The sequence below is a fragment of the Lissotriton helveticus genome, chromosome 3_1 (genome assembly GCF_964261635.1).
Source record: "Lissotriton helveticus chromosome 3_1, aLisHel1.1, whole genome shotgun sequence".
Classification (NCBI taxonomy): domain Eukaryota; kingdom Metazoa; phylum Chordata; class Amphibia; order Caudata; family Salamandridae; genus Lissotriton; species Lissotriton helveticus.
In genome coordinates, this window is record NC_136061.1 from 1,774,208,297 (window position 1) to 1,774,222,374 (window position 14,078).

At 48.4% G+C, this 14,078-nt stretch overlaps 1 protein-coding gene across 2 annotated transcripts in view; it reads right to left on the bottom strand.

Annotated features, from left to right (window-relative positions):
- Nucleotides 1-14,078, bottom strand: part of NUDC (nuclear distribution C, dynein complex regulator) — a 133,538-nt gene that overhangs the window by 68,717 nt on the left and 50,743 nt on the right. For both annotated transcript variants that reach the window (XM_078682627.1, XM_078682628.1), the window contains exon 3: nucleotides 6,171-6,410. In XM_078682627.1, the coding sequence (XP_078538753.1) occupies nucleotides 6,171-6,410 (240 nt within the window). The remainder of the gene's footprint in view (nucleotides 1-6,170; nucleotides 6,411-14,078) is intronic.

Here is a 14,078-nt window from a genome sequence, read left to right on the forward strand (position 1 = left end):
ACCTGAGAGGGTGGGACATTGTAAAAGGGTGAGGAAGGAACCAAGCGAATAAGATGGATGGAAGGCTTGGTGGGGGGAAGGAGAGAGAGGAACAGAGAGAGAGAGCGAGAGATGTCGAATGACAAGTCAGGGAGATGAAGGAGCGAGAGAGACAGAGACAGGGGAAGGAAGAGCCGGAAAGAAGCAGAGAGATGGAGAGAAGATGGGGAAAAATTGAAATGAAAGATGATGGAGACAGAGGGCTGCTCCTGGCTTAGGTTGCACGTGGTCCTCCGGGAGCAATCAGAGCTTCGGATGCAGACGGTGCTGCTCCTGACTCAGGGTGCAGGGGTCCTCAAGGAGCAATCAGAGCTTCAGATGCAGAGGGAGAGCCGTTCCTGGCCACATCAACAAGTGATTTGGGAGTTTTAGAAGTGGATGATGAAAGAAAACCGGTAAAGCGGCATGGACAACCAGATAAGAGCCTGTTGGCTACAAGGAAACGGTGGATGCAGAGAGACCCAAGAAGTCAGTAATGATGGGGCAACCTGTGCAGTCACCAAACGTGCGGCGGAACTGGCAACACGGTTTAGGTGAGGGCACTCACAGGGATGTGGTTCTGAACCAGTCATGAGAGACCGAGATTTAGAATGTGTGTGTGAGAAGAATCTGTGTGTGAGAGCTTGTCTGAGAGAATGTGTGAGAGAATTAGAGTCTGTGTGTGTCACAGTTTGTGAAAAGGTGGTTGACTAAGAGAATTAATTTCTGTCTAAATGTGTGGTGGAGTGAAATGCCCTTTTACTTAACGGGACTTCGAAAACATGCAGCGTGAAGGAAGCCTAGATGTGAAAGCAAAGTTTGAGCTGTTTAGGGAGGGGAGGGAAGTCCTGCAACTTAAAGAAACCTGCCTGACATGTGTGCCGTCTGTTCATAGTAAGTTGAGCATTTCTGTGCACCCTAGGAGTAGGGTTTTCAGGATATCGTAACTATTGTGTGAACCAGCCCTAGACTACCGAACAAGTGGCAGTCTTACTGGCACAGTTTGTGTTTAAAAAAGGGACTGTGAGTTGGCATTGGTTGCTGTCTGCTCTGGATTTCTCTGTATGAGGGTGTAGAGGGTTAAAGCGTGCTCTGGTACCGAAGTCTGGCCAGAGCATGCCATGCTGAAAGATACGGCGCAGCAGCCGTAAAGCATGCAACGTGCTGAAGGTGGGAGGGTAATGCTGCATTAATACAAGCAGCTAGCGTGCCAAAGCTTAATACAAGAAAACAGCTACATGAGTAGGAAACAATAAAAAACAAATAGTCCCCCAATCAAAAGGTAAACAACCAAAGCATAAAGATACAGCACTTGGTTCCTGCTCCATGGGAGTAAACAAAAGACCAAAAGGAGGGGCAAAGAGGAAGGATTGACCAGTAGCAAGCAAGGATTTTTAAAGGGCAATAAACAAACAAATGAAAAGCAGGGGGGTAGCTTTAAGCCTACATCGAAAAGTATATACTAAAAGTATATACAAAAGTCTTGAATGCTCGACTTGAAAAAAAAACCAATAAAAATACCCTGCATGGCACACAGAATTTTATGGAGTTTGGAACGTCACAGCTTTGAAATCCTGCCACTCAGTACATATCATTTAAGTTAAGTGGACAAGAAAGAGATGCTCAAATTGCGTCATCCTCCAAACTGGGGGTGGCAGGTCCAGCAAGCCCTGCAATTGGCTTAGAGGAGCATAAAGAATCACATTATTAAGTGACAGGCAGTCAGAATAACAAGCATTTGCAATGCAATAGGTCTCGCATTAGGAAAGTTTGAGCTATTGGTCTTGTAAACGCCAAATTTTTTATTTATGTGTTGGTTTTGAAAATAGCGAAACTAATAGCTTTGTCATTTCCAATGCCAATACTTATAACTTTTGTAAATGTGACACTTATAGCAGAAGAGAGAAGCATTACAACATTTACCCTTATGATGTGTCCCTCTGGAATACATAATGCAAGCGCATTGGCTTTGTTAATGTTTGAAATATTTTTAAATTGCTGTGCACCTCTTAGTATCGACCCGTTTGCAGATTCAGGAAATCTTTCTAAACAGCCTCTTGTGAAGACGGGAACTTAGCTACACTGCACACGCCCCGCCAAAACATTTTTGGAATTGTTACTTGGGAAGGGTTTAATCGGAAGGACATTACTGATCGTTACGTCGTGACAGGTATTGATACAGTGATAGGGGGAGAATTTTTTCACCCGGGAGAATTCTTTCACCCGGGAGAATTCTTTCACCCGGGAATTACCAATACCACAGGCATTGGTAATTCCCAGTAGCAAAATTCTGTTCAGTTATCAGTTGGAGGGCTGGGCAAAGGGAATATCTGGGAAGGCCATTATTTGCATGCTGAATTCATCCTTTTCTCCAGGAAAAAAACGGGACCTTTTTCCCATTAACATTAACATTTCATCAGGGTTTGCCTTGCGAAATATGAACTTGGGATGCTCCCAGTGCGCGTGCTTTCTGGGCTAACACATTGGGATTACCGTCATACGTTTAATAAGAGCCTAAATTAAAACGGCGACTGACTCTTCCAGCACCAAGGAATCCTTTAGTCGGTCCCGGTGCCCCTGCCTGTCCTTTCATCCCACCAGCAATGTCTGCCTGTATGATTCTTGCCTGTGTTTGCACGTGTTGTCTGTCTGTCACACACAGGTAAGAGTGCTGTCTATGTGTGTCTTTGTGTACAGTTGTGCATTTACGTGCTTTCTTGGTGTGTAAATAGTGATTTTATGTGTTGTCTGTAATGGTGCCTTTTCTTGTCGTCTTTGTGTGCATGCATGTATGCCTATATGTAAACCTTTTGTGAGGGAATGCCTGACGCCTGTTGGACAGTGTGCATGGATACCTGTTGGCATTTTGATTAGCGTATGCACAATGCAGGTGCGTTATATATGGTCTTTCTCCATCCCTCAGACTCTTTACCTGTCCCAGTCCTTTTTTGGGTGTCTTCAAAGACAGCGCTAGGCGGTCTAGAAGCACATTTCCTGGTGCTCTCCTGACATACATCACTGTGCCTTCCTGGTACACAACACACCCTGTGTTCCCTTGATGCCTGCTGCCCACACGTTCTATATTCCTCTGTACGTCTCCCTTTGTCTGCAACAGGCCGAGGTTATTTTGGGCTGCGTCTTCGCCCACGTTTATGTGTCACTGCCCTGTGTTCAAGAGTGTGCAAGGGGGTGTGTTGGTCTCTTTACAACATAAGCACACAAGTCGGGTATTGGGTACGTTTGCAACACTGCAAAGTCGTCGTCCCCCCCTCCCCCTTGCTGAGACCATTGCCGTGCACACAGCCTACACCGGTGTACTATAGACACGCCCCAAACATTTCGCCGAGCGACAGACAGCTCATTCGGATAAACCAGATAAACATAAGTAAAAAAAAAATACCGCCTTCGGGTGAAGTCCGCGCTATATAAAAATGCATAAATACATAAAGAAATAAATTCCGCCTTCGGGTAAAGTCCGCGCTATATAAAAATGCATAAATAACTAAATTAATAAGTACCGCAAATCACCGCCGTCACTGTGCCGGCCTGCGACCAGGAAGTCAGGCAGGCCGGCGCGACAACAGGAAACAGGAAGTAGGAGGGCGGGAGCCTACCCCGCCTCCAACGGAAGAGCCGCGATGGGAGCCGCGTTTGAAGCACCGGAGCTGGCAGGAGCCTACCCTGCGGGTGCCGAAGGAGGGAAGAAGAGTCCTGCTGCCGGGCCCTGCAGCTGAGGAGAGCCGCCGCAGGAATGAAGCCGGTGAGTGGGTTGCGGGGCGGGGGGGGGGGGAGCATGTGTGCGCGCGCACGAGTGCGGGGGGGGCGGGCTGTGTATGTGTGTGTGTGCGTGCGTGTGTGTATGTGTCTGGAGTGCGTGTGTGTGACTGTGGGGGAGGGGGGTGTGTGTGAGCGAGTGTCTGTGCCGTGTGCCTGTATGTGTGTGCCTGCGTGTGCATGCGCTCGCCTGTGTGTGCGCATGCAGAGGGGTGGGGGCTGCCTATATGTAAAGCGCTCTGATACCCGATTCGGTTCGGGGCTGAAAAAAAAAAAAAAAAAAAATGGCTGAGTTACTCTGCGCATGCGCGGGTGAGACGCGCGCTGCCGCGGTGAAAACTGCGAAGGAAACGCTCGTGCACATTGGTGTCCACATTCCCATTAACGGGCAACAATAGTTGTCGAGACAGACACTCTCAATGCTCACGCATTGAGAGTACGTCTGCTCGACCTAAAAAGGGAATAAATTAATATGTTGACGGAGTATACCATGTCGATAAAGAGCACACAAAAAAAATAATAAACCACATGTGTTTTACAAGAAACACATGAACATGAGAAAGAGTGGCACTCCATATTGACATGTTCTAAAAAAAATAAAAAGTGCACCTGCTGAAATTCATATAAGTACAATTAATGCCAAAGAATCAGTTGCAAAGAAGTTTGAGTCCCGAGGCCTTATACAAAAAAAGTGAAAAAATGCCCACCAATTACAAAATTGCTCTAAAATCAGGCACTGTTTCACTGTAGCATTAAATTGCCCCTGTGTAGTCAAAAACTAACAGAAAATTAACAATTAAGGTTCCATCCTTCCTATTGGGTGCTCACCACAGCGCTGCATACGTTACAAACACAGCACAGGACCATTTTCAAACCCTTCCTCTTAGCCTTGGTAGTTTGAAATGGCTTTAGGATGTCACATGCTCTAAATAAGCCACGAACATAACTTACTCTCTCTTTAATGGTGCTTCACTTTCTCTGGTTGTATACTTCTGTCATGCAGCATCCTTCCCTTGTGTATTTTTTAATTTTTTTGTCCTTTCAATCAAAGAGATATCAACTAATTGAAAACCAGTAACATGAAACAGCATGTTTTCTTCTTTTCTCTCTCAACTCTTTTCTATACTTTAGTAGGGCCTCCTTGTGCAGTTTCTAGCCCTTCCCTAACAGAAGGGCACACTAAGACCTCACCTCCGTGCTGGTGATTACACTAAAATAACCTCCTAATAAGAGGTCACAACTACATCACTGACACTTAAAGAATAAAGTGAAAGCCTGTGCCAAACACACATCACACATTACTCCTGAACTCAACGATCAGAAGCACCCAAGCCTGGCTTGCCAATAATCATCTCAAACTCAATGCTTTGAAAACAGAGTTCCTTTTGATCTCACCTCCCGCGAAGATCTCTACCACTCAAACGTGGCTTAAACAGCTAACTGCCCTCAATGTCCTACCCACCATCGTGGACTCAGCAACATCTCTAGGCATAACTCTCGACTCCAATCTCAACATGCAGCATCATATCAGCAAGGCTACTAAGGGTGCGAACTTCCAAATCAATACCCTGAGGAAACTTAAACCCTTCCTACCAGCCAAAGACTTCCAAACTGCAGTACAAGCACTAGTAATCCCGCGAATTGAATACGGTAGCATCGCCCTCTGCGGTCTCCCGTTAACCACTACTGCACCACTAAGAGCCTCTCTAAACGCTGCAGCGAGACTCATCACTGGGTCAAAAAAACACTCGCATATCTCCCCTGACTTGAAATCCCTGAACTGGCTGCCTTTTGAAGCCAGAATACATCTGAAAATCGCCTGCATGACACACAAGGCTGTACACCTGAGCTCTCCCGGATACCTCAATCAGAAGCTGTCAATCTCTGGCGGCTCTAGATACACTAGAGGCACAAACAATCTGCTGCTGAAACCTCGAAGATTCAGGAAGGAAAAAACGTATAAGCGCTCTTTCTCAGGAATGGCACCCAGGATCTGGAACTCACTCCCTCCTGAAACAAGGCTCATCCCCTCAATCACACTTTTTAAGAAAGAAGTAAAAGCTCTTCTCATGGCCAAATACACTTGAGCTTTTAACTTGGATCTGTAAAGTATCTGCACCAACCTATATTACCCAGCTCGATCCCGACGACTATGTGTTTTTCCTGTATTATTCTGCTAGATCCCTACGAATATGTGTTGTACCTGTATTATTGTTTCACTTACCTGACTATTTACTTGCATTATTGATTTACCTGTACTATTATGCTCCCTCACGTATTCACTCTCTGGTTTGGTATTCCCTGCTTTGTAAAGCGCTCTGATATCTGCAAAGATCTTGTTCGCGCTATATAAAACTTTCAAAATAAATAAAAATCACCTGATCTATCTCCAGTTGTAACTGCTCTGCCTCCTCATCAGTCAGCTCTCGGATTTTGGGCTCGCCTTCTTCTCGCTTCATGTCAGCTGCCTGTTTGGCCGCTTTCTCTGCCTTTTCCCGCTGCGCTGCTTTTTCACGCTGTGCTGCCTTCTCACGCTGCTGTGCCTCCTGCTGCTCCTGGGCTTCCTTTCGGGCCTTTTTGGCTAGCTGATTGTGGTGGTTAAAAGTTTCTCTGATCAGCTAAAATAAAAGGTGAAAGTTACAGAAATTAATTTCCAGCTTGTAAATATTATCCAGAAGCATTATGCAGTAAGAAGGGTGGTCTGTGAGCAAGAGAGTCCCCTAACCTCAAGTACATTGAGATATAGGAAGCAGGGGTTCTTCTGAGTGCTCTGTCAGTCTACAAACAAAAGAAAGATTTTTGATAAGGGTTCAAGTGGGGGTTATGAGAGCATAAGTTCCAAACTCCACGGCCTCAAAACGGAGTGCCAGGACAGTCGATGAAAAGGAGAGACCAATAACACCATTGTTCATAGGATGGAGCCCTCTCAATATAAAGAGCAGCCTGTCGGAGTGGATGGCACTTTGGTTCAAAAAGAAAGGCCATTTAAAAGAGACAGGAGCCCCTTAGTTAACTTAATTAGTACTCTGGGCTGTGAGCAAAAGGTGTTGGGAGGGGGGACTAAATCAAAAGGAAAAAGAACTGTGAATAGTGGTGAACCCCTTCTCTTGAGAAGCCAGAGTGATCACTCAACAACAAAAGGCATGGGGGTCTGTCAGCAGGTGTGTGGTGAATCAACCAATCAGGGGAGAGCGGTTGGCCTAATGGCTAAGGCGCTCGACCTCGGACCTGGGGATCTGGGTTCGAGTCTCGGTAACGACGCCAAAACCTCCTGTGATTCTGGGCAAATCACTTAATCTCCCCGTGCCTAAAATGAAAGTGTGTCCTCATGTAACGTAACTGGTGCTATGTAAAGCGCTCTGATAACTGATTCGGTTTGGTTCTAGTTCGCGCTATATAAAATTCTGCAAAAAAAAAAAAACAGCCCGCTAACCAGCATACTTGGTCAGATTTACTCCCCTCATTGAGCAAAACTTCAACTAAAAAGGGTGCAACTGATACATACTAATATCTCCCCAGTTTCTGCTCACCTTCCAAGTAATATGTCCAGTTGAAATATTAACAGTGACCTGCCACAAGAGAGCTCCAAATGTGTTGCTAGATGATCGAAATAAGGGCTTTAAAATTTAATAATACATATTTTCAATAATGTCAGTTTCGGGTACAAAGAAGCATGGGCTGCCAAATAAATACTTTAAAATGTAAATGTTTTATTTATTTAGCTTCTTAAAAAATCCCTCTAAGCTGGAATGCAGATTACAGTTTTATCAACTAAGAAATCAGTTTACTCCAAACTTCAAAAAGAATAGACTAGAATAAAATTCAAAACCTTTCTAGAACCCAAGAGCGGACAGAAATGTTTAAACTCAGAAAGCACTGAACTTTATCACAGAACTTACTAAATTACACTGATAGTGTCTGGTCTGTGCCACCTTACTTCACACACTTGGCTAATTTGCACTGTGATAAACTATGATCTGCATCAACAACCATACATCACTGTGCCTTATTCCAAGACACTGAACATGGCAGATTCTTTTAAACTGATGCACAAATAAACTACTCTACAGTGTTCACCAACAGGTTGTGTGAAAAACTAACTTGAGTATTCCAGTAGGAAGTTGGTGGGGTGATCTGCCCACGTTTGAGAGCACAAGAAACGTGTGCAATGTCCAAGCTGCCTCCGAAATGAGGGACCATTACAGAGCACACAGGTCAAGCTCTAGGAAGCTATTCTCGCCTGTACAGCTTCATAAACAGAAGTTCTGATTCTGTCCCTGGCACATGACTAACTGATAAGGCCCGATCAGCAAACTAAAGGCAGGTCAAGGTCTCAGACTCTGAGCTAATGAGTCCACATGCTGTATGACCAGCCGCAAGTAAACAGGTATGGCTCCTGCCAAGAAGGGAGAGCTGACCCTGATAAGAGACCTAGGCCTGTGAACAGTAGCACGTAGTTGTAAGATCAGATCATCAGCACAACATATTCCTCGACATGGGAGAGTCTTCGGGTACAATGGGAAGGATGGGGTTACAGTGAGAACAGAGAGATCGCCTTAAAGCAATGGTTTTAAAAGGGCTAACTCATTCAACCACCAGACTCAATAGCTCCAATGTCCATCTGAGTGTTTGTACATTTTTTTCAAGTATTTTTTTATATTACAACAATACTAAATAATACACAATTCAACCCAGAATACGGGGCAATTATTCTCCCACGTGGCGCAGCCCTAGCCGATCCCCTTCATGCTATCTCCCACCCAGAGGACCCTTCATGAGTTTGTCCACCCTAATAATTATGGAAGAAGCACGAGTCCTGCTCAGGTGCAGATTCAATGGGAGTCTCCGCTAAATGCTCTACTCGGAGAGCCTGGAAGTGCGAACTCGAGTAATGACGTGGCGTGGTCAGATGGGGTTCGAGCGAGATGGGTAGTTTTGGTAACCCATGATACCAAATCCTTCAAGGTCAGCCAAAAATCTATTCTGGACCAGATGGATCCTGCTGACGACACACACATGCCCTCCTCTTTGTGCATGTTGTGGTGTAGCCATATATCCTCCAAGCCGTGATCTGTCATAATAGTCTGTAACCGTGCCGCTGCCAGGTGGTGGGGCCGACGGAAATCCCCAGATCTGTCCTGGTCAGGATCCAATATTACATTGAAGTCCCCTCCCCATAAAACTGCACCTGGGCAGAGTGTTACAACCAGTCGCCACACCTCACCAAAGAAATCTCGGTCATCCATATTGGGCCCATACACCGATCCCAACCTGATTGGGTGGCCCCTCAGCACCCCTGTTAGTATTACGCATCTCCCTTGTGGGTCGCATAGCGCGGTATGCGTGTGCCAGGGTAGCCATTTCCTGAGGATAATCGCGTCCCCCTCGCATAATTGGAGTAGCATGCAACAAATTTCTCGCCCATCCACCCCGCTCGCAGGCACGTGCAGCTGGCCCCCATCAAATGCAGTTCATGCAGAAAGCATATATCAGCCCCACGCCGATGAAGATATGCCGCAACCAGCCTCACTTTACTGCATGCATTCCACGGCACTGCTTTTAAGAAGTCACATTTTCAGTGTGTGCGCTCATACATTCAGCTGCGAGGTCACCTGCCTGCCAGTAGCTTCAGCACCTACTGATGTGTGGCAGAGGGAGGTCAGAGGGGGGAAAAAGAGAAAGGAAGGAGATAAGAGAGAAAGCCTGTACAGTCAGGGTAAAGTCTGGATAGAACAACAAAGCATTGCCCAAGTATGTGGCTTCCATCTGATCTCTGGCCCTGCCCAGCACAGTGTCCCGGTCCCTGTAATTCAGCAGGCTGGCGATTATCGGTGGGGCTCCTGGGGGAGTCTCAGACAGAGATCTATGGACCCTTTCTGCTATGCAGACTGCTGATAGGGAGTCCCCATACAGGGAGCGCAACATTTCTTGCACATCGTCCTCAACACGGGTCATGGCGGTGGACTCCAGATTTCCCACGATGCGCAGGTTGCTACGTCTCGACCTAGCTTCTAGGTTTTCATTCTTGTTCCTGATCACTTCCAGGACTTTCTCCTTGGAGAGCAGTTTTTACCGCGTGGCTAACCCCTCATCCTCAAGCGTGGATGTTTGTTGTTTGACTACCGCGATGCGCTCATCATGGCCAGGTACCTTGTCTTTTAGCCTGTCCAGTCTGTCAGACATGGAATACATTTTTAACGCAACGGCCTTAAGTAACGGTTTGAGGTCTTTGACCATAATACAGATGCTCGGTACTTGTATGGACGTGGCATCCGTGGTTAACTCCAACTGTTCTTCCTCCGAGGGAGTACCGCCCCAGGGGGTCCTGCGCTGCTCAAAGGACTACTTTGATTACCAGGCATCCATTTTTTCCATGGTCCCAGATGCTCCTAAATGCCCCCAGGGGTGTATTGCAAGGAGTCAGCAGTCAATGTTTCTGTAGCTTTCCACAGGTAGGTACCAGGTCCTGCAGGGGGGGCTCTGTGACCCTGCTTACACTCCGAACCCGTCCCCTGCAGCGCCAACCACGGGGCGAGTGACAAAGCCGTGTACGGGGCAGCAGCTGCCCTCCTCTGCCAATGTTTCTAGCTGGAAGCCTCCCAGTTTAAGTTCTGCCGCCGCTGTGGCGATTCACTGAGCTTGCCGAATGCCACGCGCTTTGGTATGTGCTGTGGGGCAGTCTTCCCACTGCCTTGATCTGGTCGGCCTCCTGTTGGGCCCTCCCGGGCAAATGATTCACAGCTGGGTGGAAGGGCAACCCATCCTGCTCCTCTTAGGCACGGTTCATGTGTGTGGGTGGGGAATCACCCACAATGTCCTCTATGAGGAGCCGACATACACCCCTTCTGGCTGAAGTTTCGGTTCCCCCGGGCAATATCACCCAGGCCTTTTTAGTCCGCCAATATTTGTATAGTATTTCTGCCTCGGGAAAGTTCAAGTTCAAAAATTTATATAGCGCACTACTCACCCAGAGGGTCTCAAGGCGCTGTGGGAGGGGTTCATAATTTATCGAATAGCCAGGTTTTAAGTTCTTTTCTGAAGGTGATGTGGTTCTGCGTAAGGCGGAGGTGAGTGGGGAGTGAGTTCCAGGTCTTGGCCGCCAAGTAGGAGAAGGATCTACCTCCCATGGTGGTTCTTTGGATACGCGGAACTGCGGCGAGGCCTTGATTGGAGGATCTTAGTTGTCGGGTGGGAGTATAGAAGGATAGTCGGGTGCTGAGGCATTCGGGTCCTAGTTTGTAGCGGGCCTTGTGTGCGTGAGTGAGGAGACGGAATGTTATTCTCTTGTTGACGGGAAGCCAGTGGAGGTCTTTTAGATGGCCGGAAATGTGATCTTGGCGAGGAATGTCCAAAATGAGTCTCGCCGATGCGTTTTGGATGCGTTGGAGTTTTTTCTGTAATTTGGCTGTAATTCCGGCGTAGAGGGTGTTTCCGTAGTCTAGTCGACTTGTAACCAGTGCGTGGGTGACAGTCTTTCTTGTCTCGGTAGGGATCCAATGGAAGATTTTTTTGAGCATCCGAAGTACGTTGAAGCAGGAGGATGAGACGGCGTTGACTTGTTTGGTCATCGAGAGTGAGGAGTCTAGGATGAAGCCAAGGTTGCGTGCGTGGTCTGTGGGTATGGGTGCTGAGCCTAGATCCGAAGGCCACCATGCGTCGTCCCAGGCAGAGGGGGATGATCCTAGGATGAGCACTTCCGTTTTGTCCGAGTTAAGTTTTAGGCGGCTGTTTTTCATCCATACGGCTACTTCTTTCATGCCTTCGAGGAGATTGTTTTTGGCGGTGTTGGGGTCTTTGGTGAGGGAAAGGATCAGCTGGGTGTCGTCAGCGTAGGAGATGATGTTGAGGTTGTGTTGGCGCGCGATGGAGGCGAGTGGACTCATGTAGACGTTGAAGAGAGTGGGACTGAGTGAAGATCCTTGTGGTACACCGCAGATGACTTTGGTGGCTTCTGATTTGAAAGGGGGAAGTCGGACTCTCTGGGTTCTTCCGGCGAGGAACGAGATAATCCAGTCTAAGGCTTTTCCTTGTATGTCGATGTTGCTGAGGCGTTGTATGAGGGTGCTGTGACAGACTGTGTCGAAGGCGGCGGAAAGGTCGAGTAGGATGAGGGCCACTGTTTCTCCGCTGTCCAGTAATGTTCGGATGTCGTCTGTTGCTGCGATGAGGGCGGTTTCGGTGCTGTGTTTGGCTCGAAAGCCGGACTGTGAGGGATCGAGGGAGTTGTTGGATTCGAGGAAGGCGGCGAGTTGGGTATTGACGGCTTTCTCAATGACTTTGGCTGGGAATGGGAGGAGGGATATGGGGCGGTAGTTTTTAAGTTCAGAGGGGTCTGCTGTGGGTTTCTTCAGGAGGGCGCTGACTTCGGCATGTTTCCAACTTTCTGGGAAGGTAGCAGAGTTGAAGGAGCAGTTGAGGACGTCGCGGAGATGGGGTGCGATGATGGAGTCAGCTTTGTTGAAGATGTGGTGGGGGCAAGGGTCGGGTGGCGATCCAGAGTGGACGGACTTCATGAGGCGGATGGTGTCTTCAGTGGTGATTGGGTTCCAGGCGCTGAGGTTGTTAGAGGGCGGTTTAGGTTCTGAGGGGTGTGGGGAGGATTGCTCGTTGGAGCTGTTTTCGAAGCTGTTATGTATGTCGGCAATTTTGTTGTAGAAGAAGGAGGATAACGAGTCGCAGAGGTCTTGGGAGGGAGTGATGTCGTTTGAGGCTGCGGGAAAGAGGGCTCAGCCTCACATGGACACCGCTGTGTACCCATTGTCAGTCCAGGGTCGGAGCAGAAGCCACGCCACACCAGGCCGCTCCACTTCACGCTAGAGTCTCTGCAGGAGGGGACTGAGCACACTCATCCGTCGGTCCCCCCCGCCCCCGCTGCGCCCCTCACCTGCAGGGTTTAGGTTGGTGCGCCCGGGTGCAATTACCGCCGGTGTGCAGGTTAGCCTCTGCCGGGCCATTTTCTAGTCAGTCCAGCGGGGGCAGAGTGCGCGTTTTCCCTTTCAGTGCTGCCTTGGCCCAAGCCCTGCTTCCTCTGGGCCCGAGCCCTGCCTCCACTCACCTCCTCACAGGCACCAAAGCGAGCTCCTAGGAAGCATCCGGCAGACACGGCCACACTGATGCACGTACACTGACTCAGTCTCCGCAGGCCACAGCCCTGTCCGGCTCACCTCCAGCTTTCTTCACCCAGCTCTTCGTGTCCGCGGCCTCTGCCTCCATCGGCTGCCACAGCTTTCCTCACGGATCTTCATGTGACCGGTCAGTGGCTCGGGGGCAAGGATCAATAGCGGTCGCACCATGAGTCTGCAACCAGCTTTTCCCTACTCCGGCTCAGCAGCACACTAGCGGGAATTTACGATGCCACCATCTTGCCGTTGGTGCTGCCCTCGCTCGCCTTTTCGCAGTTACGCAAGTTCAGACCTGGCCAGGCTACGTTCAGCTTGTGCCTCCGCAGTTCAGTAGCAATCCCCCTAGGTTTGGAGCTAATATGTCGGTCTAGACTGCCGGATTTATGACGGATGGCCCGTCAAGCCTGCAGAGCCTCACCAAGTAGTAGCCATCTTTCTGCCGGGCTCACTAGCGACCCCCCATAACGCTGAAGTTTTCAGAGGCAGTTGTAACCTCAACTGCACCTACACAATTACTACTGCTTCAGCCGACACAATCAGCAAGGCAGCTGTAGCCCCAACTGGGTGGGTTTGTTCACATTGGGCTTTTAGATGTTGCCATCAGGAAACTTCAGAAAGACCTGGAGACTCATTACAGCATGGCTAGCTCCTGGCTTCCTTCTCAGGTATTCAGCTTTCTATATGCGTCCCTCCAACCGGGGACATGCTTGGCTTATTCTCCTGGGCAGTCTCTCAGGACTAGGCAGACTCCTTCCATCTCTCAGCAAATCGGCATCTAGGCAATAGGTAGACCCTCAGCTCCTCCAGAAGAAAGTACAGACTTCAGGTGACATCCCAGTAGACCACACTCTGACGGACACAGATAAAAAGGCTGGGTGATACTGTGAATCAAAAAATAAAATAAAAATATGATGCTCCCACTGCTTTAAAGTGATATGTCCAGGACAGTTAACCTCTGTTCCTATGTAGGAATGCTTGGTGCACCCTCCAAGTCACAGGTAGGGGTTTGCTTAGTCAGGAATAGGCTTAAGCTCCTGCACTCACAATTGAATGTGTGAGACGCAAGGGGCAAAATAAAAACCGGGATACCAAAAACATATGTAGTAGGGCACAAAGGCTGGGTGAACATGCCCGTATACTAGGCAGGAGACATTCCCATCCCAA